Source organism: Taeniopygia guttata, chromosome 28 (assembly GCF_048771995.1).
Source record: "Taeniopygia guttata chromosome 28, bTaeGut7.mat, whole genome shotgun sequence".
Taxonomy (NCBI): Eukaryota; Metazoa; Chordata; class Aves; order Passeriformes; family Estrildidae; genus Taeniopygia; species Taeniopygia guttata.
Genome location: NC_133053.1, coordinates 1,311,541 through 1,339,042, shown reverse-complemented (window position 1 = coordinate 1,339,042; position 27,502 = coordinate 1,311,541). Strand labels below are relative to the sequence as shown.

Below are 27,502 nucleotides of genomic sequence, written 5' to 3'. Positions count from 1 at the left end.
ATGACACGCTATCAGCACAGCTGAAGCAGCACTGAGGTGCCCCGTGAGGGGGCAGAGGCAGGAGCCCACCACAGTAACTCAATCACCTCTGCCCAACAGCCCAAGCCTCATGTGCAGCTTTTCCCTGTGGTAGGAAACGCTGGAAACCACTTCAGTGATCAGATTCCAAAAGAGAAAGCAGAACCCACAAGCTGATCCAGCCCACAAACTGATTGCCTGCTGTCCTGTGCACAGGAGCAGGTTTTGGGCATAATCTCCTCAAAGCTGCTCCAACACAGCTGCCCAAAGTGAAATTCCAGTGTGATCTGGCCATGTTGACATTAAAATACTGTGTCAGTGTCCTGTCCAGCACTACCTGGAGACTCCACAGCACCCTGTTCCTCGCACATTGACAACTCAGACACCCGGGTTTGGTCACAGATCCCATACCCAGAGCAGACACAGGGTGCACTCCCTCTCACAGCAGTGCTGATCAGCTCAGAGTGCCAGGGGACCAGGGAACCACAAAATACAACTGTTTGCCTTAAAATTCCCCTCTGAAGCAGCAGATAAAGCACATGGATAGGTGGGCAGAAGGAAAAGGATGAGGGAACAGAAATAGGAACTTGAACTAAAGTAAATCCCTGGGTACAAGGCAAGACCTAAAATCTGCCTTGGTGTTTTGGAGCAGGTGGGGCTGAGCCAGGAAACATCCACAGAAAGCCCCTTTTAATAACTCCCTTAATGACCCATCTGATACTCACAGCCCCATTCTGGGCGTGAATAAAACCTCCAGGAGTTCACGTCAGGACACAGGAGCATTCCCATGGCTCTGAGAGCAGGGAACTCTCCTGATGTGGGCAAGCTCTTTTTACCTAATTTACATTGGAAGCTTCCCTAAGGAGGAAACTATCTCCACGTTCCCCAGTGGCAGCTCTGGATGTGCCCGTGGAGGGACCCAGGGACGGGGCTCTCGGCCTCCACCAGAAAAACAAGAAACATTTTATTACACATTAACCAAGTTGCTTGTTCCTGAACCTGAGCCAGGAAAGGAGAGACAGGGAGGTCCCAGCCTTGGGATGTGACTGTTCCACAGCCAAGGCTGTCGAGAAAGGTTGGAAGGCAAAGTGAGAGAGCTCCCTGACAGCAGTCCTGGGACAGGATGTGAAATATCCCACAGCTAAACTGGGAAATCAAACTGAGGGACAGACACAGGACTCTGCAGGTCAGGGCTCACCCGCAGCAGAACACCAGAAGAGTCTCCTCGACCTCTCAGAGCTCTCCCTCCCAGCCTAGATAAACCCTCATGGGTTGTTTGGGCTGCAGAGGCTCCTGCACAGCTGATAAGCAGCTCCTGGCAGGGCTGGGACGCAGCTGCTGCGAGGTCCAGGGAAGGGAAAGTTCCCACACCAGCCCCACATCTGGCTTCTCCTGGGGTTCACTTCCATCAGGGCTTTGCACCCTGAGTAACCAGGTGTGGTGGAGGCACAGAGAGCTGACAACCCTTGGCCCCATTTTACAGCCACAGAAATCAGCTGGGGAGAGCCTTGAGTGAACTCCCAGGGACCCTAGAAATGAAGCCAAGGAAAAAGCCCAAAAATTCCTGTGCCCATGGGGTGCCCCATATGTTGGATCCTGTTCCAGCCACCTTCCACATGGGTGGGAGGAGGAATTGCCACCACAGAGAGCTCTGGGGCCTTTGGAACACACCTGGGCAGATACAGGAATAACCCTGTGAGGACACCAGGTGTGTTTGTAAGGTCTCACCTCGCCCAGGTGCTGCTGGCTGGGAAAGGTGAGAGAACATAGAGGAATTGCTTTAAGAAACAATATTTTATCCATTAAATGACACCAAAGTGGTGTATTCCAGACTGTCCCAGACCTTGGGAATCTGTTCCTTCCCTGTGCCCAGCCTTACCCAGAGCACTGGCTGCTGTTCAGAGGGAAGAGATCCCTAAATACCTGTGGATTAGGAAGCATTTCCACAGCAGAGCCATGCTGTCAGCTAAAACAGCACAGGAGCTCAGCTGGTAAACAAGGACCAAGTTCACCCTCTGGGCTCCCAGAACTCTTTACTCACTTTTTCACGTTGGCCTCCCCGTTGGGGATCCGGCGCAGCTTCTTCTTCTTCAGGATCTTCACAGCTCTCCTGCACAGGGTCTCTGAGTCCAGCATCTCCTTGACTTTGCCGTAGGAGCCCTCTCCCAGCAGGTCTCCCATGAGGTACTTGCCGATGAGCTTGGCCCGTTTGCGCCGGGGCTGGTAAATGACCTCGGTGGAGTCGATGCGGTGGATGAACGTGTCCATCCCCACCGACATCAGCTCGCTCTCCGCAAACATTCCCAGCTGCTGGGGCTCCTGCAGATCCATCCTGGATTAAGTTCCTTAACCTGTTTTTTTTCCTTAAGCGCTCAGGGCTTTAATCCTGTTTGTTAGTTTCCAACACTCCCTTTTTACTCCTTCTCAGGAAAAAAATATCCAGAAGATTGTACAAACATGAATAATAATTAAAAAAAAAACAACCAAAAAAAAGAAGGCCAAAAAAACCCCAAAAAAACCCCCAAACCTAAGAGCTGCTTCCAGGTCAGTTGGATGCCAAAAGATCCCGGCCTGGCTCCAGAACGTCTTTGAAAAAGAACATAAATCTGTGACGGGACACACTCAGTTTGGGACTCACGTTGCTTCCGACCCGGTCCCGCTGCCGGGGGGTTCTTCCCAGTCACCTGGCCTTGACTGGGCCCAGTTTGATCCTAAAGAGTTAGGTCATCTCCAGGCCGTCAGGCCACCCCGTGGAACCAGAGCAGCTCCCAGTCCCTCTCGTGACTTTCCATCCCTAGGAGCTCATGATTCCCAGCTGGGGTGGGAAGGTGTGCTCCCACGGCCCGGACGGGGTGCGGGGGGTTCAGCCGTTGGGCAGCTGGAACCAAGTTTCCTCGAAGGAGTTTTCCGAAACAATTCTTGCGTCTTCGCTGTCGCCTACAAAAGTTTGAGGCCTTCGGTGCCTACCGAGAGCTCCCGGGGGCATCCTTCATCCACCGGGATTCCGCCTGGCACATGATGTGTCACCGCCTCTGCTCCGGGTGTCAGCGGTGCAGGACGACACAACCAGCCCGGCCCCGGGGGGGTCAGCGGGACCCTCTGTCCCCACTCCCGGTTCCTCCCGGGGCACCGTCCGCTCGGTGACCGGCCGCTCACGGACGGGGCTCGGGGATGCCCACCCGGTCCCTCCCGCACTTCCCACAGGTGTCCCCGCGGCTGGCAGGGCACGGCGGGAGAGCAGAGAGGGGTGACAGGGCACACGACACTTTCAGCGCCACAAAATCAGCGCCGGGACCGGACGGACTCCCGGGGGAGGGTCGGTGACCTCCGGGCCCTTCCCAGCCCGGGCCGGGACCTTCCCCGCAGGCAGCTCCGGCCGCTCCCGCCGGTCCAAACGGTGAACTAGGGGAGGGGGGCTGGCGGCCGAGTCCCCCCTCCCCGTCGCCAGGCGGGGGAGCCGGGCCGGGCCCCGGCGCCGCGCTCCGCCCCTCCGAGCCGCCGCCTCCCGCGTCCCCCCCAAGTTCAGGGGCCGCCCGCCGGCCGCTGCCCCCTGGCGCTGCTGCCCCGGTCCCGTTCCCTGTCCCGGCCGCGCTGCCCCGTTACCGCCCGCCCCGCCGCGCGCGCGCCGCCGCCGCCGCCGCCGCCATCTTGTCCCCGCCCGCCCCCGCCGTTCCGTCCCCCCCCCCCTCCCCGCTCCGCGCCTCGCGCCGCCCCGGCGCGCGCTCCCATTGGCCACGCCGTCGGCCCCGGCCCCGAGCGCTCGAGCGCTGATTGGTTGCGGCTGCACCACGTCGGGTTCCGGTTGGTTTGTTACAAGCAACCCTCCCACCCACTCCGGCCGGCGGCGGGGCGATATGATAGGTTAACTGGGCTGTCCGTCACCTTTAGAGGCGGGGCTTCATATGAACTTTAGATGTGATAGGTGATTAGAAATGTCCGTCGCGACAGAGGGCGGGGCTTGCGGCCTGAAGCGCGCTACGATAGGCTGCGAGCACTGTCCGTCACCGCTCGGAGGCGGGACGGTGGGACGTGAAGGGCGGAGGGCAAAGGGCAGGCGGGAGTCATGGAGACGGGACCGGGCACGGAGACGGGACCGGGCACGGAGCCGGCCCTGCCCGGCCGGGCACCGGCCCTGCCCCGCTGGGGACCGGCCCTGCCTCGCTGGGGACCGGCCCTGCCCCGCCGGGCACCGGCCCCGCCTGCTCCGGCCCTGCCCCGCTGGGGACCGGCCCTGTCCCGGCACGGAGCCGGCCCTGCCCCGCCGCCCTCGCGGTCCGCCTGCCGCGCGTGGGTCGCTCCGCTGCCGTTTCGGTTTGGGGTGACCCCGCTCCCCCCCGGCTGCACCTCGTCCCCTCCTGCCCAGCCTGGCTGTGTTCAAGTCCAACCAAGCAGCTGCGAGGGCACCCCCAAAATAACCTCCAGCGCCCCGGCCAGAGCCCGGCACGGCCCGGGGGAACGGGCTTCTCTCGGGGCCGCCACCCCTTCACTGCCCCGGCCACCGCAGAGACGCTTCTCCCGCGGGCATCCTCCGGGGGCTCGGTAGGATCGGGCTGCACAACGCTGCTCCCCCGCTGGGGCGTTCAGGGGTCTCCTCCCGGTTTCACCGGATACCGGAGCCCCCTGTGCTGCTCGGGAGTTGCGGTAGGACAGCTCCGGCCTCTGCCGTGCCTGCTCCCGCCGGGAACATCGGTAACCGGTGCCGGTAGATGGGGTTTGTGCAGTGCCAGCTCAGAGGAACCACGATGCCCCTGCGGCCGCCTCCAGCCCCGCTGTGCCGGGGGTGAAACCCTTTGGCGAAGGGGATGGAGCCCAACTCAGAGCTGACAGGTTAATTTGAGGCAGGGCAGGACAAATCCCTAAATTCTTCTTTTCCATGAGAGCCGCTGGCACTGCGTGAATTCCAAAGCACAGGTGGGAGAGCCCTGAGCCTGTTTTGGGGGGCCTGAGCAGGATCAGGGCCCCCGGGGTCCCCAAAGGGTCAAAGCACTGCGACGCTCCAGTTTGTTCAAGGAATTTGGTTTGTTCAAGGAATTTGGTTTGTTAAGGAATTTGAGCCTGTGAAGGTTCGGGAGGAGGTTCCAAGGGCTCCGAAGAGGGAGTGTAGAGGAGGGGGCTGCTCTGCCGAGCCCTCCAATCCCGCTAGCACCGCCTTTCCCTCCTCCCTCAACGGCTTCTGTCACCGCAGCGCCTGGCCCCGGGTGATTTATTTACTCCAGTCTTGGCGCCGAGTCCAAAGTGCTGGAACCCATCCCCGAAATTCTGGTAAGTGCTGTGCATCCCCTTCCCGAGGTGTTCCCAGCAGTGGGAGGGCAGGATCGGCTGCAGGAGCTCTGGCACTCCACACGCTGCTCCCTGCCCATCCCACTGCCTGTCCTGCTCCCTCTCCCACCAGGGTGGCAGAACAATCCCCCTCGAAAGGCAAAATCCTGCTCGACTCTCCAGGGATGGGCCACTGGAGCGGGGCAAGCCAAGAACTCACATGGGTGTCCCCAGGTAGCCCCAAGCCCCTCAGCCTGTCCCCCACTGGGGCTGTGGATGCATCAGGCAAAGCCAGAGGCTCTTGGCTTTTCCCAAATATTTGCACCAGCATCGTCCCCTCCAGCGAGGAGGTCACAAGCTGGGGGAACCGGCTGACATCTGCCCAGCTTGTGGCACATGGGGCACTGCAGGAGCTGTCCCCTCACCCTCCACAGCCCCACAACCTGGCCAAGGGGGCACAGAAGGGTTTATTAAAACATGGGGTGGTTTTGTGGGACCCTGGCACCCCAGCACGGTTCCTGCCAGGTCCCATCCATGCCCCCCTGCACAGCGCCAGCCCTGCACTGCCAGGACCCTGCACAGGGCAGGGTCTGTCCCCTGGCAGCCTCTTCCCACAGCTCTGGGGGCACAGGGCCAGCTGGCAGCGTGGCTCCACAGCCCTCACCCCACGGAAAGTCAGGGGATTTCCAGGTTCTGGGAAGAAACAGGAAGTGGCAGTGGGTGACAGCAGCCCGGCACACCCCAACGTGGAGCTGCTCTGCAGCTGAGTCCATGGGATCAGGGCCCAAAAACGCCCATCTTTGTCCCCATTTCCTGAGACTGGGTGTCTTACAGGGACCAGCTGCCTGGGAAGGGCTGTTCCTGGAGAAGCCAGGCTATTTTCCAGGGACATTGCTCCTGTAAAGGGGCAAACAGAGCAGGACACAACTCAGCCATGTCCCCACATCTCCCACCAGGGCAGGACAGGACAGCCCCAGTGCTCCCAGCTCAGCATCACTTCTGCTTCATTCGTCTTGGGGTTTCTGTGTGAATTGGGATCTGGGCTGGGGTGGGAGGAGAAGAGATCCTGGTAAGGCAAGTCCGGGTTTGGTGGTTCTAGGAGGAGGCTGATTTGGTGCTGGATACATCCCTGTGTGTTCTCCCACTGTGCGTATTTATTTGTATTTGTGTAACACCAAATAAAGAGCTGGGGGGAGGATTTAGAAGAAAGATCCCTGTAAGAAGGATGTTGGAAAACGTGGCAAGAATTGCCTTGATTAATTGCGATATGCAAATGAATGAAGAATGGGAGAAGCGGACAGGCACAGAACTTCCTGGTTCCCCCTTTGCCTCTGGCACACACCCAGTATTCCCAAGGACCCGGTGTTAATGTGGTTCCCATCTGCCAGTACTTCCTATCCTGGTGGATAAATCAGTTCCCTCTGGCTGCTCCTGTGCTGGTGTAAAAACAGACCCATCCAGGAGGCTTCTGTGTGACCCCTCAGAATTTTGTTCCTACCTTGGGACTGCAAAAGTGGCATGAATTCAATGCAAGCAATGGGAAATTAAAAATACTGAAAGGCCCAGTGTGGGGAAAACGGGTGAGGAGCCTGGGATGGTCAGAGCAGGTCGTTCTCCAGCCCTGTGATTCATTTAATTCCTACAGCAGGACTTGTGGCATGGGAAGCTGCTCAGGGTTTGAGTGTTTCCAGCTCTCCTGTGTCTTCTGTGGGTTGAGCTTAAGCTGCTGCCCCGGTCCTGTAGGGAGAAAGAAGTGAGGAATTTCCTTTTCTTTTGAGAAGAAAAGGACTGGACAGGCTCCATGGTGCTGATCCAGGGCTGCTCCAGGACTTTGGTCTGCCTCCCATTTCCATCCCATGCCGAGATGGATGGAGGGATGGATGTGTGAGGAAAGGCGAGCGCTCGGGATCCGCAGCGATGCAGAGCCTGCAGGAACAACGGGCCGTGCTGGCAGCCGCAGAGCCCCCGGGAGCCCCGGGCCCGGTGTGGGCCAGGACCCGCTCGGGTGCCGAACGAGGGCGAGGGGCCGGACCCGGGGGTTCCCTCTGCCCCGGGGGCTCCTTCTGCCCCGGGCCTTTGCCGGTCTCCGGAGCCGCGGGCCTCGTTGTCTGTTCATCACTCTGGGCCACCCTGGCCCGGTTCTCCCGTTCCCCATTCCCCCTGGCCCGGTTCTCCCGTTCGCCGCTGCCCACTCCCGGTTCTCCCGTTCCCGACTCTCCCGGGCCCGGTTCTCCCGTTCGCCGCTGCCCACTCCCGGTTCTCCCATTCCCCACTCCCCCGTTCCCGGTTCTCCCGTTCCCCATTGCCCCGTTCCCGCTGCCCACCCCCGGTTCTCCGGTTCCCCACTGCCCCATTCCCAGTTCTCCCGTTCCCGGTTCTCCCGTCCCCACTGCCCCGTTCCCGACTCTCCCGTTCCCGTTCTCCCATTCCCACTGCCCCGTTCCCCACTGCCCCGTTCCCGGTTCCCCCATTCCCGCTGCCCCGTTCCCGGTTCCCCCGTTCCCCATTGCCCCGTTCCCAGTTCTCCCGTCCCCCCTGCCCCGTTCCCGTTTCTCCCGTTCCTCACTGCCCACTCCGTTTCTCCCGTTCCCCCTGCCCCGTTCCCAGTTCTCCTGTTCCCCACTGCCCCGTTCCCGGTTCCCCCATTCCCCCTGCCCCGTTCCCGGTTCCCCCGTCCCCATTGCCCCGTTCCCGGTTCCCCCATTCCCCCTGCCCCGTTCCCGGTTCTCCCTTTCCCCCTCCCCCGTTCCCGTTTCCCCCGTCCCCCCTCCCCCGTTCCCGGTTCTCCCGTCCCCCCTGCCCCGTTCCCGGTTCTCCCGTCCCCCCTGCCCCGTTCCCGTTCCCCCGTCCCCCCTGCCCCGTTCCCGGTTCTCTCCCGTTCCCGGTTCCCCCATTCCCCCTGCCCCGTTCCCGGCTCTCTCCCGCTCCCCTCGGTCGCCGCCTCCCTTTCCCCGGAAGCTCCGCGGCCGTTCCAGCATGGCGGACCCGGAAGCGGCGGCCGGCGGCGGCGGCCGGGCGGGAGCCTGAGCCCCGGAGTGCCCGGGACCCGCGGCACCCCCGGACACAGGTAAGGGCCGCCCGCTCGCTGCCCCGGGCCCGCGCCTTCCCGCCGCCGGCCCGGTCTGTCCGTGGGCGGGGGCCGGGCTGGGGGTTCGCTGTGGGACGTGGCCCCCGGCCGGGCCTGTCCCGGGAGCCGTCGGTCGGTGCCGCGGGGAGTGCGGGGGCTGCGGGGCTCGGGCCGGGCCCGGAGCAGCCTGTGGAGGCGGCAGCGCCGTGTCCCCCACGCGTGTCCGTCCCGCGTGTGGAGCGGGGCCCGGGGCTGTGCGGCACCGGAGAGAGCCGGAGATGCTGCGGAGCCTCTGGAACCGCGATCCCAGCAAAGCCCGGAGCCCTCCAGCCCTGTCCGAGCCGGGTCCGAATGGGGAATTGCCCCGGTACAGCCCGGGTGGCCACAGCCAGGGAACCCTCGTGTTTCTGACTCCCTCTCCAGCTGCTTTTCCACGGAGCGCTGTGAAAACTTCACAGCGATCACAGAATCCTGGAATGGTCTGGGCTGGAAGGACCTCAGAGCTCGTTCAGTTCCACCCCCTGCCATGGTCGGGGACACTTTCCACTCTGCCAGGGTGCTCCAAGCCTGGCCTTGGGTTCCAGGGTTCCAACTTCCAGGGATGGGGCAGCCACAGCTTCTGTGGGCAACCAGGGCCTCAGCATCCTCACAGGGAAGGATTTCCTAATATCTGATCCAAACTTCCTCTCTGTCAGTGTGGAGCCATGAATCCGTCATGCACCGAGGTTCTGCTGGGCTGCAGCCCGTACTGGCCCAATTCAGAGTCTCTGCAATACAGAACCAGTGCTGTCAGACCATTATCTGCGCTGATACCAGAGGCTTCACCTTATTAAATACTAGTGCCAGGTCTAAAACTCCTCAGAGTAACCGTAAATTCCAGTGTAAAGACTGTGGCTCCCCCTTAGCAGGCTTGATTTACAGTGGAAACGAGATAGGCTGGGCAGGGCAGGTCCTGCAGGTTCAGCACTGGCATCCCAAAGCTGGGATCCAAACCCCTGGAGGGTTTTCTGGTCCGTGCACTGGCCCTGGGGTGGGTCTGGAGGGCAGGAGGGTGTTGGCTGTGGTCGGCTGTGCCTCGCTGGGGCTGTTCCTCCTGCACATCATCCTCGTGTCATCCAAGAGCTGAGCTCGTCCTGAGCCATGCGGGAATGGCTGAACCAAGAGCAGCTGGTGGTGGGAATGTTACAGTGGAAAATGGTGTGCTAATACTGCTGCTGTGGGGTTGGGAGTGCTGTGTGTCCCATGCACAGGTTTTGCAGAGCTCCATAAGCTGCCAGCTTTGGAAGCCTGAGCTCTGCTATCTCTCCCAAAAGCGCTTTACTTGATGAGGGTCTGTTTTTTGGATGTTTATACCCTCATTTTCCTAAAATAAGCCCGTACCTGTCTCATTCAAATGTTGCTGGGAGGTCTCTGCACAGGAGCAAACTGCACTGTGACTTGTCACCATGAGAGTCTGGATCCTTCAGGAAAGCCTTCCAGGCCTGATTGGGAGGTTTATACTCTCCTGAGACATTTTTCTGCTTAAAACTTAAAACTCTTAAGTCTTTTTTGGCTACACAATCGAGGTCTGCACAAGTGTAGGTGTGATCAAAGTGAACACATGCCTCTCACAGAGCAGGTGCATGTTGAGTCTGCCTTAAGGCTGTCCTAATCCGTAGGGAAGTTGGCTTTGATGTCCTGAAGTGGTTTTTCTACCACGAGTGGCTGTGTGTGAAACAGAACGTTGAGACCTGCTCAGATCTAGAGGGTTTCTCCCAAGTGTTTTTTGGGAGAGAAACTGGGGAAAAAGTGTAAGGAATTTGGGACCTGCATTTTCTTGGCTTCTGACCTTGCTTGGCCAAGTTCTTTGTGGAAGGGGAGCAGCCCCAGTGCTCCGAGAGCCCTGCTCAGGCTCTGCCTTGTGCTGGGGCATGCCCAAAGCCTTGGTTTTGGGAATATTCCATGGACCCAGTGTCTGAGCCACTGCTTCAGCCCTAGCTCTGCCTTGCAGGGATGTGTTTGTGGTTTGGGAATGGTGCTGGATGTGTGAGGGTGATGCTGGATGGATTTACACAGGAATGTGCTGAGTTCCTTGGCAGAGCGTGGGTGGTGTCTGAGAGGCATTTTGCTCTGTCCAGAAATAGTCCTATGTGTTCTCCCAGGTGGAAAAGCAGGGATAGGTGTAATTTACCTGTGGGGGGCAGTTAATATTTTCTCCTAAAGGGTACTTTTCCCTCCAAAAAGCTGTATTTGATTGTTTTTTCCCTGTATGGTCTGAATGTCAGACACGGAGCAACAAGTACTGCTCGAGGCATCAAGCTCTTCCCTGTAGAAACTGCTGTCCTTGGAGGGCAGGTTTGTTCTTTTGCCTGCCCTGCCACAGCTCTTGCAGGAATCTCTGGAATGATCCAGATTTTTCTCCCCTTTCCTTACAGACTAATTCCCACAGTTAATTGGTGGCATGGATTGTTCCACGCTGCAGCTCTCTGTTGTCTTGTGGTGCCCAGGTGATGCCGGGATTTGCCCTGGAGCCTGGCAGTGCTGTGCCCAGCTCCAGGGTTGCAATCCTTGTGTCCCAGGAGCCTTTTCCATGCTCAAAGCACTCAGGAGATCAGGGTGGCTCCTAGTGCTGGTTTAGGATGCCCTGAAGCGAATCCATTTTTGTCACCCGTAATATGCGTTTTCCGCTCTGGTGTTCTCCTTTGTGTTGGTGACGGGACTGAGTCCTATTCCCATCTGCTTTTTTGGTCTAAACTTCCCAAAAATACGTCAAGGAGAAGCATGAAAGAGGAACTTGAAGGTGCCTGGGTGGTTGAGAAGTACAAGTGGCTGTTCAGAGTTCCGTAGGGTTGACTTCCCATTTCTTTGGGGCCCTTACATCCAGACTGTATCCCGCAGAATTCCCTCCGGCTGCAGCTTTGGTGGGTGCTCATGAGTGAATGGAGCAAGGTGGGGACATTTTGGGGCTTCACCTCTGCTCTATAGGGGTGGGCAGAGTGAGGGGAACCGAACCCTGAGCAGGAGGAAGAACAGGATCACATTCCCAAGGTGTTTTTGTTGTTCCCAACACGTGGTAATTCATGATCGGCCGGTTTAGCTCGAGCTGCTCCAGGCACGTCTGTGGGTTTCTGGCCGTGTTCCTTTAACAGAGGCAATTTAAAATACACCAACAAAGGGTGGAACACAACAGGAGGAAGTGCTGGCTGCATTTACTGTGTTGTTTTCACCTCTCCTGATCGCAGTTATCAGTGATCCAAGCCCTTGCTCCTGGCTCTGTCCATCCTGGTTACAGCACAGCAGTTCTTTGTGTGTTCCCAACTGGAATTTTCCTGCTGGAGCGCTGGTCTGAGAAATGCCTAAAAAGCTCATGCTGTTAGAAGCTGAAAGTTGTGCTCTGTAACCTCTAGGCATGATGAATTCCAGAGGAATTCCAGGCTGGATCTGCCCCTTAGTCCCTGTGCTGACAGCAAACCTTTAAGCAAACTGTTTGGAATATTGAAACTGTTCTGGAGCTCAGTGATAGGATGAAATCACTTCGTCATCCTGTGCAGGGAGCTGCTTTCACTTTCAAACCTGGGCTGCCCGGCCAGGAAGAAAAATGTCCAGTGGGATTTTTAGGGTCGTGCTCCACTCTGGATCTGGGGGATCGCTGCTCTTCCATAGCGCTGCTGCAAGGAAACGTGAGTGAAGTTGAGAGCTGTCTCTGTGTGCTGCTGCTGCTGCTCAGGGCTGGGCTTTCCTCTCCCAACACCAGTGCTGGGACCAGGAGCCTCCTCTCCTCCCTGGGGATTTGCCATAACAGTGGAAGCTGCTGCGTGGTCGGAGTATGTTTGGTAAGAGAAGCGATGGAAAAACACTTTAAAAGTTTGCTAAAGCGGTTCCCTCGTGTGTGGGCCTCTATGTTATCAGTGTTTACTGTCACAGCAGCAGGATGGGATGTGGAAGTGGAAGCACTTTGGAACTTGCTGATTTTTATGGTTTTCGGTGATGTGGCTGCCTGGAGGATGGCGGGATAGGCACAAACCAAGGGCTGCTCCCACTTCTCTGTTCTCCTGCTGGGTGTTGTCCTGCTGTCCTCAGGCTCATGCAAGTCTCTGACTCTGGATTTAGTGAGTGTTTTATTTAGTTTTTTTCTTAGAATTTGTGAGTGTAAAGTGGACAGCAGCCCCTGGCACTGGAGCGTGAGCTCAGAGGAAGAGCTGGGTCAGCCTCTGTGTTTGTCACCAGGAGCTCATTTTGCAGCACAAAGATTTGGCATGTGCAGGTTGGATTTTGGGCTGTCCATTGATGCTGGTGCCGCTCTCCTGGGGTAAGGAGTTCCCTCAGCATCCTCTAGGACTGAAGTGTGGCTGGAATGGTAGAGTAGATTCTTGGTCTCTCTTTTTCCCCCATTTTCAATGCTTTGGGTGTATTTTGCACTTGCACTACAGCCCCCCCCCTAAACCAAGGCCCAGACCATTCCAGCTTTCTTGCTAAGCAGTTTTCCTTCGTTTTGCCAGCGGGGTGTCATCTGTTCTACAGTTTTTCTAGGGAACTGGTGCTGCTTCAGAGGCAGCCTCTGCTCTGCAGGGTCCACCAGTGAGATCTGGTGGTGTGAGAAATGAGCTAATGCAGAGCAGGCACGGAGGGATACTGATATTGATTTTACCCTTCCTAAGTTCCTTTGGATATGTAAGTAAAGCTGTATATTTGCTATGGCTCTTACGGGAATCACTGCTGCCGATTTCCTCTCAAAAGCTGTTGCAAGTAGGGGAGAGAAAAAAAAAAGAAAAGCAGCAATCCCCCTGAAGTCTGGTGTAAGGAAGAGTCACAGGGTTTTAGAGACACAGAGCAGTTGGTGACATTGACCCTGAGATCAGCAAACCTCAGCCCTGGCTTGGGTAAAGCTGAGCAGGAGTTGAAGGGAATCTTTGCAAAATAGAAAAGGGTGACCTTCTCCCTACAAGAAAACCAAAAAACCCAAATAATCCCTTTGGGAGCTCTACACAGCATTCCGTAGGTGGGATGTGACTGTTGAACTCTGCTTTTCACACAGAATATCCTTGGCACTTGAGGGCTTTGCCTGTGACTCCACCATAGGATTGGGGTCCTGGCTGTGGGGTCTTGGCTGGTCCCTGCAGCCCCCACATGAGCCCTACCCAGCTGGCACAGCTGTGGCACCACAGGGAGGCAGAAAGAGTCACTTTAATTTCACTTTCCATTGCAAATGGTGCAGTCATTTTGTCCACCGCAAGGTCACTTATTTTTAAAGGGCCTCGGAGTCAGAAATGGCTTTTCAAAAATATTCCTTGTAGGAAAATAGTGTCTCCTGAATGATCAGAGGTGGCTCTTTTAAATTACAGGTTTGGTCTGTGCTCTGTAGGTGTTGTTTGTGGCTGGATTGCTCCATCCAGAGGTTTTGGCCACTTTGATTTACTCAGCTTCTGGGGAGGGTCAGGGAAGGCAGGAAGAAGCAAAGAAAGATTCAGTGGAAGTAAAGACATCACAGATGCTTTTCTCTGCTCATCTGCTTGTATAGGTTGCTTTCACCATCCCTTTTTTTATTTTAATCCATTAAATCCAGTTGGAAATTGGTTTCCTGTGGGCTTATGGAGAAGTTAGAAGAAAATTAATCAGTTTGGAGGTTTTGACTGAGAAGCTGTACTGGAAGCAGGGTGTTACTGTGAAGTTAATCCTGCCAGGACAATGCTCCTGCATTGGATCCCCTTTTGCTGGCAAAAGGGAAAGTGCCAGAAGCTGATAAATTCAGGAATTTGTGGCATTAGTACTATTAATTTCAAATGAGTAACAAGGTATTGTTGGGTTTGACTGGTGTGAGAAAGGTCTTGGTGCATAGAAACAGCTACCTAGGAGCTGGGGAGACCCCAGTGTGCCATGGGGTGGGAGATGAGGGTTCACTGCTGGCTCAGAGCATATTTTCAGGAAAACAGGCAATTTGGGGGAATTGATTACCATGAATTTACACACCAGTGCAGAGACTTCTTGTACATTAGATAAGCAAATTCCTCAGGCTGAGCCCAGCTGTGTGTACAGCAGCCCAGATGATCTCAGAGAGCTGCGGGGCTCCTGCGGTGTGCGAGGCAGGAGGGGTGTGTTCCAGTTCCAACCTGGGTGAATTCCAGGTGTGGAGGTAATGGAGAGCTCTGTTTCCCATAAAACCCTCTCTTTTCTGAAGAGGCAGCAGCAGGCTGGTGGCTGTTTGCTCATCTCTAAGCTATGTTTAACCTTACAAGTGGATTTTTTTTTCCCCCACCTCCCCTTTCACAAAACCTAAACGTGCCTTTCTTTCCCAGCCCAGGACATGGTGCAGGGTGAAGAGCACAGCTGAAGACGCTCCCACCACTCACTCCACAGCCTGTGCCACCCTCCTGAGGACTCCATGAGGCAGGACACGGGCTGATGCTCTCACCCCGCCATGGATGGGGGGAACAGCTTCCCGCAGCACCAGCAGCCGGGCGATGCCATCCGCGGCATCCCCGGCCTCCGCTCCCAGCTCGTCGTGCCGGACCTGGAGGTGAGGCCCTGCAGAGCCTGGGCAGGGGGAGGCTGTGCCCAGGAGGGGTCTGGGCAGAGCTGTCTGGCCTGGTAGATCCTGGGAGTCCTGGTCTGTGTTTACAGCAGCGATTTCCAGACTTCCCAGGCAGCTGTGCAGGGGGTTGCAGTATTGTAAATGCAGGTGAACCTAATGGGAAGAAATGATGATATTTGACTCAATTCAGAAGGCTGAATTACTTCTTTATTATAATTGTGCTAAAATACATTAATATACTGTATAAAACGACTACTTTTATACTAAAAACTACATACTACTTTCTTTGACTCTAACTCTCCCACAACTCGTGACCCTCTCTGGAGAGTTTAGACACAGGTGCATTGGATTAGGCGTCAGCCTCAAACAATCCTCACCAGAATCTAATCAAGCACTCACTCCAGGTAAACAATTCTCTAAACACATTTTACATAAGAAAAACAAGGAGCAGAAATAAAAATTGTTTTCTCTTTCATTTCTCTCTGTACGAAAAATCATGAGAGGGAGAGAAATGTGCTTGCCACATTGCAGGACTGAGGTGAGGAGGGAAAAGCAGGGCTGTGATTAAAACAAAGCCTCTCTGAAAGCTGCTGGCTGCCAGCTCCTTGTGGAAGGACTGAGAGAATCTGCCCAGGATTGCAGACCTTGTTCCTACCCCAGGACATCTCTACCAGACATGTGAATCTGTGCCCAGGTCCAGCTGTCTGTTTCCAGAGCAGCAAAGATAAATAAGTTGTATTTGTCCTGATATAGCTGCTAAAACCAGACCAGGTCCCTGATGCATTTGTCCAACAGGGCAAAAAGCAAGCCTGTTCCAAAATAGCTGACATGTTCCTAGAGTTTTCTCTTTCTGTTTCAAACTCTGGAATGTGTCACATGCAGGGACACAGAGGTTCCTTTTGCTTCAAGTACAAGGTTTCATTGCTTTGGGCACAAAAAGAACAGGATAAAAGCTGCTGGAGCTGAGTGAGGAGATAGAGTGTGCTCTCCCTGATTTTATTGGTGTGAGCTGAGCTAAAACCTTGCCGTTAATTTGAGACTGTTCAGGGGAGTGAGAAGACAAAAGGCACAAAAGGACATTTTTGGCTGTGACCTCTGAGGCTGGCCAATTTCAGGTTATTGGGTTGGTGCTGGCATCGCACAGAGACTGAATCATAGACTCATGGAATCACTGAGGTTGGAAAGGACCTTCAAGGTCATCAAGTTCAAACCTGTACTGATTCCCACCTTGTCACCGCACCAGAGCACTGAGTGCCACATCCAGTCCTTCCTTGGACACCTCCAGGGATGGGGACTCCACCACCTCCCTGGGCAGCCCCTGCCAATCCCTTTCCACAGATAAATTCCTTCTGATGTCCAGCCTGAACATCTCGTGGCACAGCTTGATGCTGTTTCCTCTTGTCTCTTCGGAGTGTCCTGTGGAAGGGTTGGGGAAGGGGCCTGGCCTTGGTGACCATCTGGGGACAGTGGTAGGGGAGGGGGTTCCAAAGCTGAAACTGGAGTCCTGCTCGAGAGACAAGGAGCCACCTCTGCCTCTGGGAAGCACTGAGGGAGGGAAGCCGTGGGCCTGCCCTCGTACCTGCAGCCCCAGGGAATGGTTCCAGGCCTCTGCTGCTCTAACTGTTGTGCCTTCTGGTTGCAGAATCCCATGCTGGCCGCCGACTCATGGAGTAGCTGCTACCCAGTCTCTTTCCCAACCTCATCCTTCCCAAGTGAAAACCAGTGAGTGCTGTTCTCCTTTGTCTTATCCCCTCTGCTCTTGCACACCCCGTGATTCAACTGTTTCTTTGCTGCTTTCCATGTTTACTTTATTTCATGATCTGATGGGGAAATACTTGCATCACACACTGATCTTGTGGCATTTCAGACACTGCTGCAGCTTGGGAACAGCAGCAAACAGCTTTTTGTTTTTAAAACTGGAAAAAAAAACTTTGTTTTTTGTTAAACCTGGAGGCTGCAGTAAGGGAGAAACAGCTTTAGTTTAGACTGGATTTGTAACACTAATGGAATTCTTAACAGATCCGACACAGCAAGCACTGGGCAGTCTCTAGCTTTGCACAGATGTGGAGGAAGATGTTACCTGTACCAGGTGTTAGGTTTTGGGTCACGTTAAAATCCTTTGCCATGTCACTGGAAGTAACTGACACTAACAACCATGTCATGTTCTGTACTGGAAAATTTTGTTTTCCATTTTCCCTTTACAATGAACCTTCATCCTGGATCACAAGGTGGGATATGACAAATGTTTGGACAGCATAAAGTGGCCTTGTGCCATCACTGAGTGACTTGGATGGGGGCTCTGGTGGGGCTGGGGATTTGGAGGCTGGTCCATGGCTTCTTTGGTCTCTGTGAATCCAGGGAGTGGCAGGGATACACAGGATGTGTTCTTTATCTAGGTGAGAGGTGGGAGGAAGGAGAACTGAAAGAAGCAGAATTTGACATCCTGAGCTAACAACTGTGTTCCATGTGCCTGGCATTAAACTGGGGATTTAATGTAACCTCCCTATTGTAAATGCAGGCGAACCCAATGGGAAGAAATGATGGTGTCTGACTCAATTCAGCCTTCTGAATTATTTCTTTATTATAACTATGCTAAAATACATTAATATACTATATAAAAGGAGGATCCTAAAACTACATACTACTGTCTCTGACTATCTCTAACTCCAACCCAACTTGTGACCCTTTCTGAGAGTCCAGCCCCAGGTGGGTTGGATTGGCCACCAGGCTCAAATAATCCTCACCAGAATCCAATCAAGCACTCACTCCAGGGAAACAATTCTCCAAACACATTCCACATGAGAAAAACAAAGAGCAGAAATAGAAATTGTTTTCTCTTTCATTTCTCTCTGTGCACCTCTATGAAAAATCCTGACAGGGAGAGAAATGTGCTTGCCACACCTCCCTCCTAAAGAGATTTTGGCATCTTCATGGTGGATCCCTCCCTGTGGAGGTGTGAGTTCCAGGCAGGATCAGCCCCACTGTTGGGAGAGAGGGGATTCATGTCCCTGTGGTGGTCCTGCTGCCCCCGTGGCCCCTCTGGCCTCAGCAGGAGCTGCCCAGCAGCACGGGGTGGATGGACAGGGCAGTTCCCCATCAGAGGGGACCAGAAGCTGCCCCACAGGTGCTGAGGGAGCTGGGCTGTGCCAGCTCCTCCCCACAGGAGAACAGGAGACTTCTCAGATCCATTCAGGCCCTTTGCTCTTGGCCAGCCTGGCTGATTGGAAGGGGCTGTGCTTTTTGAGCAGGATTCCTGTAAATTACATGTTGTGAATCCTCCGGAGAGCTATAACAGAATTTCTGTTTTGCTGCATTGAACCACAAGATTAGATTGTGTTTATCTATTGCACTGGGTTTTTGTTGTTTTTTTTTTTTTTTCTCCTCTTGACCATTTATTCTGGTTTTGCCCCTCACTCTCTTCCTGTTCGGTGCCGCTCGTACCAGCACTGCCAGGAACATCACAGCACAATCCTGCAAGGACATGCCTGTGTCTGACACAAACCTGGACTTGCTGCCTTTGCTGGAGTTACTTCTGGAAATGAGGCTCATTGTAGTAGTGATTTGCTAGGGAATGATTTAGCCAAGGCTGCACCTTTAGCTTCCTGTTCTTCATACCCCAGGAGGTGTAAAAATCACCTTTCAGGTGAGATCTTCCATATCTGCATTTCATATTAAAAAAAAAAAAAAAAAAGTCTGTGCTTTTTGTATTTGAAAATGGCACTGACTGTGTTTTAGGTGGATTTAGAGTGAGGGGGTTACAGGTAGGAATTCTGGAAGGAATGGAAACATTGAAAACTGGGATTTTAAAGGCAGTTGTAATAGTAGCCCATGCTGTAACATGGAAAAATGCAGCTGGCATTAGAGGTGGTGCACGTTTTTCTTCAGAATCCTTGCAGAGAAATCTCATTTGCAAGCGGCTCTGTTTGGACAGGGCTTATTCTCATAGCAACACCTTTTTATCCTGAAGCAGGTTTTTCCTGTTTCCTTTCAGGAGTTCACTTTCATGCTAGGGAATTTCTTTAGAATACCCCAAATGCAGCCTCTTGGGTTCAGATTTTCTTAACCTGACAAATGTCAACAGTGTATTAAACCTTCTTAAAAGAACCAGGGAGATTCAGAGCTCTGAAGAGCAGCAGCTCAGCTCTTTTCTGAGGAAATTATCCCTGCAGAGTTCAGCTTTCCTTGCTGCTGGAGGCTCAGCACATTCCTGGCTGGGGGGGATCTGGGGCAGCCCAGTTGTGCTGTTGGATGAGGTGTCACACAGCTGCAGCAAAGCTTTGTCCTGAGTTTACACGACCCCTTTTCTTGCTGTTTTTATGCCCTTTTCCTCCTCTGCGTGGAGCATTGCTTGCTGAAATAGTAAAGAAGGCTCTGAAAAACATGGATTGGTGTCTGATAAGGAAGGAAAGTGCCAGGCTAGTGCCGAGGCAGCCCGCAGCCTGCCAGCTCTCCCTGATCTTCCACTGGCTTGGGATGAGAAGTTTGCATCTCTGAGTGGAGGACAGAGGATGGAGCCTGGCCAAAAACCACTTGGGAGGTCTCAGAAAAGTGGCACTGTGGGCCCAGAAGGGCTTTGGATGCACTGGGGCATGGATGAGCAGCTGGAATGCAGTGGAATTGCAAGGGAGCATTCCTCTTCGGGCAGCTGGTGTGATTAAACCAGCATAAATTTCCTTTCTGGAACAGTTTTTGGTTGTCCAGTGAACCCCCTCAGTATCTGAGGGAAGCTGCTGACCCACAGTAGCTTCTGTGGAGCAGTTTAGCAAGAACTAAGGCCTGGAGAGGCTGAGCAGGTGGGGACAGGGCAGTTTGCTGCGGGCTGTGTTCGTACCCTGGCTGTGACAGGGTCACTGACCTGATTCTTCCAGTTAAAGCATTTTTGTCAGTTTATTTCAAGCCAACTTGTCCATGGCTCTGTGCCAGCCCTGCAAATGAAAGGAAACAGCTTTGAGGTTTGAGTCAAGGGAAGGTAAAGCCAGCTGCAAAGGTACGGAAGGGATTTTGGTGCTTTCCAAGGTGGATCTCGGAGCAGTGCCCGGAGCTGCTGCAAACTGCAGGAACCAAGTGCATCTCACACGGGCAGATTGGAAGACCAAGATTAAGGGTAACAAAACACCAAGCAGAGCTGGTCATTCCACAGCAGGCCAGGGAGGTTGGAGCTCTCTTGCTCTCTTTCTCATTACCTTGACTGACCCTTGTCCAGACCACAAAGTGGCAGGGAACAGGAGCGGGTGTTCACTTTTCCAGTAAAAATAGTTTTCCTATTCCTTGATTAGTTCCTTGATGCTGGCCAAGCTGTGTCCTTGTGTGAGAGACGGCGAGACCACAGCAGCCTTGGCTTGAAAGCCTTTTAAACCAGCCTTTTCCTGTGTGGCAATGTATTTATTCCCAGAATTTATGCCCACATTTTAATTCCTTGGATGGATTACGAAGAGCCAACAATCAGGGATGGACTGTGGGAGCTTGGATGTGCAGGTTGTGTTCACACAGGGTCTCGGGTGTCTCTGCAGCAGGTAAAGCCGTGGCAGCACAGAAAAGAAAAAAAAAAGGAAAGGAGGAAGGAGCTGTTAGTTTTTGAGGGTTTTGTCTTTAGCGTTAGGAAGTGAGCAGGAAAAATGTATTTATCAAAAGAGATAACTGTGTTTGCACATTAATCCACATGTAAATGTTCACCGAGTGTGGTAACAAGCTGCTGGCCACACATGGCACCGTAATTGCTTAATAATCCTTTGGCAGCTTGGCATTCCCAGCTCCTGGGCAGGAGTTCTCTTCTCAAACTCTCTTTCTCCCTCTCCCAGCACCCTGTTCACGTTTCTGGCCGGGGGTTCTTTGGGCATCAGGGAGAAGGTCCAGCTCCCCACAGGAGGAAACCATCCAGCCAGGATGGATGTCCCGCGGCTCCAGCGCCGACCGTGTCGTGGCAATCGCCCAAGCAGGAGCACGGCCCCTTACGGGAAGGATTACGAAGCAAATTCTTTGCTCCTGCAGGAGAGGGAAAGGGCTTGTGCAAACCAGGAGGTGGCGTGGAGCAGAGGCCAGGGGCTGCTCCTGGGCAGGAGGAAGGAAATTGGCTGCTTTTGTGCAGTTTTTGCCCCTGCCTGCCTGGAGGAAACGGATGCTGGGTGCAAGGAGCAGGAGGAAGCTGGCATGGCCCTGCCCAGGTGGAGCAGGGATCTTTGCTTTGTTCCCTTATTAGCTGAGCACAGATCTTGCTTTTGAACTCACAGCAGTCACATCCCTAGTTCCTCTCTCTGGGTAACAGCTCTGTCTGTGTTTCCCAGTCACCAACCCCTCCATTCTGACCTGCCTTTGAGGTCTGTGAGTGATGAACTCCCTATCCAGGTGGGTTTATAGGGGTGTTTCCCTGTCAGAGCTGATTTGTGGGGCTGTTTCAGGGGTTTTGTGGCCTAAACTGGCATTCAGGTGTGATGTTTCCCTGTAGCTCATGTCCTTACGTAGCGTGACTGGCAGGTCCACCACACCCATCGTGCTGGGACGTCCCAGGGCCTCATTCTGCTTTGTCATCAGGGCTGAAATATGGGGTACTACAGACCATTGTTATCTATTAAGTCCTTCCTGGTCTACCCAAATTGCCAAGAATTATATTCTTAATTCGGTGTTCTTACACTGCTGTAAGTTTTTATACTGCTGTAAGTTCTTACACTGCTGAGTTTGGGAAGTGGGATAGAACTGGTAGAGGTGTTATTTTGCCATCTCTCTTCTGGATAATATCCAATAATATCCCTCTCCTATATGTGACATCCTGAAGTTTCAGCTTCACTGCTGTCAGAGGCTGAAGTGACCTGAGAAATGCTGGGGACTGACAAGGAGTAACTGCTTTTCCCATTTCCTTACAGGCAATATTTTAGCCCCCCTCAGGATTTTTATATGGATTCCATCAGCAGACCACATTTCTTAGATACAAACTATGCAGCTGTGGACCCCACTGACTTCTTAACAAAAAATGGGGATTTTCCTCAGGTAAGTGCAGAGTTCCTGATGTCTTTGGGGGAAAATGGGGCTTTGGTGTGCTGGGGGTTGCTTTTCAGTGTTGCCTTACTTAGGGAAATGAAGAGATGGGCAATAAGGACACCAAGAATTTGAAATGTGTCTGTGGTTTGGTAGGAGCTTCTCTGTGGTAAAACACTTTTGTCTTTTAAAGGGGTGTTTGGCATAAATCCTGGTGGTGCTGGGAGGGTCCTGGCTGCAGGAGGGTCCCAGAGTGTGAACTGAACACTCTTCAGACTCTTTGGTTATTTCCCTCCCAAAGTGCTCATGTGCTGCATGTTCTTCCTCACTGGTTACAAGTGGTGGATTCCTGCATAGTGAATATTTAGGGATTACATCAACTCAGTGCCCAGCATTCCAAGAGTGGGGACAGGCTATATCCTTTCTAGGAATTAATACAGCCATTGGTGTCTGCTGGTGTATGTTAATTCTTACCCCCTCGTTGTGTTTTTGGTTTCTTGGCGTGGCTAAAGAGTGGTTTTATCCCTCCTCAAGGCTCTGATTTCTGCAGGTTTCAATGTGCAGGTGCTGGGGATTTGTGCTGTTTGGGGTGGCCCCTGGTGTGGTCCCCCCATCCAGCTCCCTGTGCTTTACATCAGGGGCCCACCTGGGCAGCTGCTGGTCAGGGTTTTCTGCCTGGATTAAACCAGATAAATAATTGAATCACAGGAGCATTGATCTCTGCCTCCTGCAGAATTAATTGTGGGAGGAACGAGGCAGAAAGGTGATCTCATCAACTTGTGAGCCCATTTACCGGGCTGTGGTGGGAAGGGGAGAGGGGTCCCTGCCATAGGTCTCACCTCCAGGTCTGGTGGGGTTTTGGCTGATGGGTTCAACGGGAAAAGGGCTTAATTATTTCTTTAACTTATGTATTTTCTAGTATCTTGGTGGTCAGTCAGCTTCCTTCCCTGCTGTGTCACAGAAATTGATCTGAGCCAACTTAGAGGAGCAGATTTTTGGAGGTTCTCTGTGAAAGGAGATGCTTTGTGTTGGCTGGGTGAGAAAAGAGCAGGATGCTCTGAGACAAAGCAAGCATGAACGACCTCAAATGATTCCCAGAGCAAGAAATAATTCTTGTGCTGCTCTCATTCTTTGGGAGAGGAAGCCATGGGTGGGAGTGAGGTGATTTTAGGCAAATGGGCTTTTGTTTGGACTCTTTCTTTCTGTAGTGAGACTGCACCCATTGCAGTGTGCCTGCAGGTGTTCTGCCCCCAGTATGGGCACAGCAAAGTTTCCTCTCAACCTAACACAGACAAACCAGTTCCTTCACTGGGGTATTGTATCACCCACGAGGAGCAGAGCAGCTTTGTGGTGCTCTCCTGTCCTGTTCCATGGATTGTCTGTGAGCCCATGCTCTGGTCCCTGGAGATTCCACAGGTAACAGGGTAGTGATGTGTCACCCTGTGTGTGCTGAAACAGTGGCTCAAGCTTTGTTGGAGCTCTGTTTTCCAAGCTGCAGTTCCCTGCTGGAGTTGGTAACTCTGAGGGCTAGGGTGTGTCTGGAGTTCCCTGGAGCCAAGGGATGGTGCTCAGTTATTTCACCTGTGGGGCTGTCTCTGGAAGAGGAATTTCAGGCTCCAGTCATCCTCTGACAGCTCATTCTGCAGCATGGAGCCAGGCCAGCATTCTTGAATGCTCAGCTTTGGATTTTTGAGCACCCTGCATGGTCTCTGCTGGTGCTCACTCGGAGTAGGATGCACTAAGCACTGACATGGAAGCCACGGATAAACCCCAGGGGTCTCTGAGCTGTCAGGCATTGCTCATCCAGAGAAAAGCTGCAGATCTGCTCACAGCTGCCAGAGGTGGAGCAGTGGCATCAGTCTGGAGCAATCTGGGAGTTTCCTGAAGCTTTTCCAGCCCTTTCTTCAGCAATGTTTTCCACTTTACTGATTTCTCATTGTCCCAGACACCAAACTGTTAAATATTAACATTTGCCTTGGCAAGCTGACACATGCCATCCAGGAGGGGTGGGAGCAGCTGAGTGAGTGGTTCCATCTTCCCAGGTGGCTGTAGAGGAAAGTTCCTGTCTCTTCCAAACTTTCCTGCTGCCATGGTAGGAGTGGCAAGGGCTGGTCCAACTGTGCCAGACAGAGAGGAGCCCAAGGGGCAGCATGAGGAGTCTGCTGCAGGTGCTGGTAAGAGATTCTGATCCAATCTGTGGTTCTTGGGCAGGCAAAATGGGTCAGGTGCTTGTGTGAGGACTTTTGCTGCCTCCACGCATGGATACAGGCTGTTCTCTTGGTTTTGCTCCTGTAGCAGAATCCAGAATTTTGAGGGATAACAAAGAAGGATTTGAAAGGTCTAAAGAGCAAATGATTGAGGCATTTGTGTAGCAAATCCTTTCTGTTGGTGGCAGTGATTATCCATATGCTGTAGAGTTTGGAGAGTAGGAGTTCTGGTGCTTTTTCCTCTGGCATTGGCATTTCCTCTCATCATCCTTCCACGTTTTGTTTCGGGAATTCTGGTCCTGCAAAGTGCAAAGGCTTTTCTGACCTGGGGATGCTGAGAGTGGGAATTGCCACATTTTCTAATGGCTCTGGGAGTTTCTCTGTAGTTGGGCTGTTCACCTTGCTGAGCAGGGAAGGTGCTTTGCTGCATGGCCAGAACAGCCCGACGTGAACTTGAACTTGTTTCCTCCACAATAGGGCTCTGGCTTGCTCCTGGGTGATTCATCCTTGCTGATCTGTTGGCATTTTTTATATAAACAAGTGGCTTGAGTGGAGGTTCAGAAAATAGTTCTGAGAGGCCACGTTGGGTCTGACAGCATTTCTGGCCTTGGGCAATGTTGTCTTCAGCCAAAGTCTCATCCCAACCACACGGTGCCATCTCCTTATGGAAAAGTCTACGGGCTGCCCACGTGTCCTTACAAATCACAGTCCTGAGAGAAGCAGGGCTTGGTTTCTATCTCTTCCCTCCCTTCCTGCTGGTTATTCCTGCAGTCCCAGGTGCTGCCGAGTTGGGATCTGGCACTCATGGGCAGCAGTTCTGCAAAGGCACTGTGGTGGTGCTGCCTTGTGACACTGGTGGTGTTAATTGCCATAATAAAACATTGAATCCAGGAGGGTTTAATTTATCCTCTGGCCTGTGAGCTGTGTCTGTCCCCAGACCCTTACAGAGTCAAAGCACCCTGCTCTGGGAGAGCATCCCTGCCATGTAATACCTACTGGACTTGGCCACCACAGATTTTTCTTTACTTCACCGCCCTGCTCAGTTTAGAATTAATTGAAACACAGACTCTGCCTAGTTCCTCTGAGCTCTTTGTTATCTCTGATGGCTTTGCTGACAGTCTGTGTTCCCTCTGCCTAAACTTGTGGCTCTAGAACGGGACTTTGCTGCACACACAGAAACCTCTGCTGAGAAATAAACCTGGGAGGGGGAGCAGCTCCAGGGGAAGGGGGAACTGGGGAGGTGGTGGGTGTGCAGGGGACTCTGCAGATCCTCCTTCTCCCCTCAGTGAAGCAGCTCTGGGTGCAAGTGCTTTGGGAGGAACTCTGGTCTCCTTCTTAAAACGTGGGTCGTGCTTGGGCTGGAGGGAGGAGATCAGGCCAGATGGATTTATCCTGTGGGCCAGGAGGAATTGCCTGCTCCCAGGCAGAGTCACCTTCAGTAATGCTGTAAAGATGCAGTTACAGCCTTGTTTGATCTGCTGTGCTGCATGGGGGCTCCTGACCACTCATGTTAATCATAAACCAGCCCTCTCCTCACCACCAGCCCCTTGCAATCTCCTGTTAGTCTTCCCTGTTAAAGCAGGAGGAGAAATTAACCTGCTTTTTAAAAAGTATTAATTTTTAGAAGTGCTGCAGAGCACAGAGGCGTGGTGATTTAGGAGAAATCAATGCAACAGTTATTAAATTATATGGAACACTTGGTTGTGGCTGAAACAAAGAGTTTCCTGGAATAAGAAACATCCTGGAACTTCTGTTGCTGTCCTGGAGTTATGTCTACAGGGAACACAGACATTAAAATCCATTTGCAGGCAGTTACCTGGCTCTTGGCCTTGGGAGAACAAGTGGCTTTGCGTGCTCGTGTCTTTTTTTCTGCACTGCAGGTTTGGGGTTTGGGCTGATGTAATAACCCTTGCTAACCCCTCTGGGTGAGATAGCTGACACATCCTGCAGGCCTGGGGTAAGGAAAGTGAAGGCTGTGGCTGTAACAACTCACTGTGCACTAACCAAAGGCGTGGGGTGCTCCAGTTGATGCACCCTGAGCTGGTTCCCTGCAGGAGGGGAGGTGTAATTCAGCTTCTGAGGTATATTTTGTTGTCAGTGGATTGCAGGAGCCCCCTCAAATGCCTGTGGCCCTGGGGAAAGGGGTAAAAGAGCCTGGAGGGCTCAGATATCCCCCTCCCCATTCTAATCTTGATAGTTTTCATCTGTGTTGTAGCCTCCAAGCAGCGATGTCCACTCCTGGCAGGAGGGATGGAGCTCTGCCTTCTGAGGGTCTTGGCAGGCACCATTCTCTGCCTCCTCCCTTGCCAAAGCCAACAAAAGCGGGAAAAGCCGGTCTGAAACGCTCAATGCTCTTAAAAGTGCTGGTAATAGAATCCAATAGCAGACCGTGGGGACGTGGTTGAAAATAGATGCTTTAATTCAAAGCAGAGTTGGTCTGAGTCAGGGGGTGCAGAAAGTTCCCCAGCACAGTGACTCCCTGGGCTTGGCTGGAAGGGGATAAGTCAGATGTGAGAGCTGGAATAATCCTGCTTTCCTTGTGCCTGTCTGTCAGCACACGTGTTCTTGGGTGAATTGTGGGGAGCAGGATTGCCTCTCCCCCTGGACAGGTTGGGAAGATTCCAGGTGGTGGTTCCTCAGTGGTTTATCTTCCCCTTGGTGATTACACTGCTGTGGTCTTGCAAAATCAATGCAGCAGCCCTGGGTGTCTGCGCCGTGTTCCCGCTTCCTCCGGCACCACAGGTCTCTCATGGCTGCGTTTTGCCCCACTGACAGCAAAGGAAGAGGAAATAATCCACCTGCTCTTCCAAAGGTTGCACAGATTGCAAATCCCTGATTGGCTTGGGCAGGACATAGTGGTTCAGTCAAGGTCACGCAAGAAGTTGCTAATTAAGACATTTCAGAAATTAATTTGGCCTTTTCACTCCACATGTGTGGAGCACCTGCCCCACGGGCCAGCAGAACCTGCCCTTAAATACAGCAAATTCAGAGAAAAACAGCCTTGAGAGCCCTCGGCCTTTCTGCACCCCGAGCCTGCTGCCCACAGAAACCAAATTCTGTTCTCACCATAGTCCCTGCAGGACGTTCTGCTGGCTCTCAGGGAAGTGCTGCTTGTAGCCTCCACTGGGAGGTGAGATGGTGAAACAGATTTATTAAAATTATAAGGTTTTAATTTTTCATCTGCGTATCAATGGGTCCTGGGAACAGGGAGAGCCCAGCACATGCTCCAGCTCCTCCTGGGAGCCCCATCTGTGACTGCAGACACTTCCATAGCTGCATTTGTGCTGAGGAAAAGGTGTTTTTCTTTGCCATTTGCTTATTGAAAGAACCTCCTGGACTAGGTGTGTTGAGGGAGGAATATGGATCCTCACTGTTGATGTCTCAGTCCCTGTGGGGCCACAGTGCTGCAGAGGGTTCTACCCTTGGAATTGAACCCTGCTGCAGATTTTTGCCCTGTGGGTGGTTTTCCAGCCT

General features: G+C 53.4%; 2 protein-coding genes across 5 annotated transcripts in view; one reads left to right on the top strand and one right to left on the bottom strand.

The window, feature by feature from the left end:
* STK11 (serine/threonine kinase 11) overlaps positions 1 to 3,668 on the bottom strand; it is a 31,272-nt gene extending 27,604 nt beyond the window's left edge. The window contains exon 1 of the mRNA XM_030256744.4: positions 2,060 to 3,668. Coding sequence (XP_030112604.1) covers positions 2,060 to 2,349 — 290 coding nt within the window. The 5' untranslated portion in view covers positions 2,350 to 3,668. The remainder of the gene's footprint in view (positions 1 to 2,059) is intronic.
* Positions 3,669 to 4,212: 544 nt separating this feature from the next.
* SBNO2 (strawberry notch homolog 2) overlaps positions 4,213 to 27,502 on the top strand; it is a 54,778-nt gene continuing 31,488 nt past the window's right edge. The window contains exons 1-4 of one of the 4 annotated variants that reach the window (XM_030256698.4): positions 4,213 to 5,280; positions 14,617 to 14,837; positions 16,495 to 16,574; positions 21,710 to 21,833. In XM_030256698.4, coding sequence (XP_030112558.4) covers positions 14,739 to 14,837; positions 16,495 to 16,574; positions 21,710 to 21,833 — 303 coding nt within the window. In that variant the 5' untranslated portion in view covers positions 4,213 to 5,280; positions 14,617 to 14,738. Of the gene's footprint in view, positions 5,281 to 8,202; positions 8,345 to 8,425; positions 12,157 to 14,616; positions 14,838 to 16,494; positions 16,575 to 21,709; positions 21,834 to 27,502 lie in introns of those variants that run through there. The other 3 variants (XM_030256697.4, XM_072919482.1, XM_030256700.4) reach the window with 3 other exon arrangements.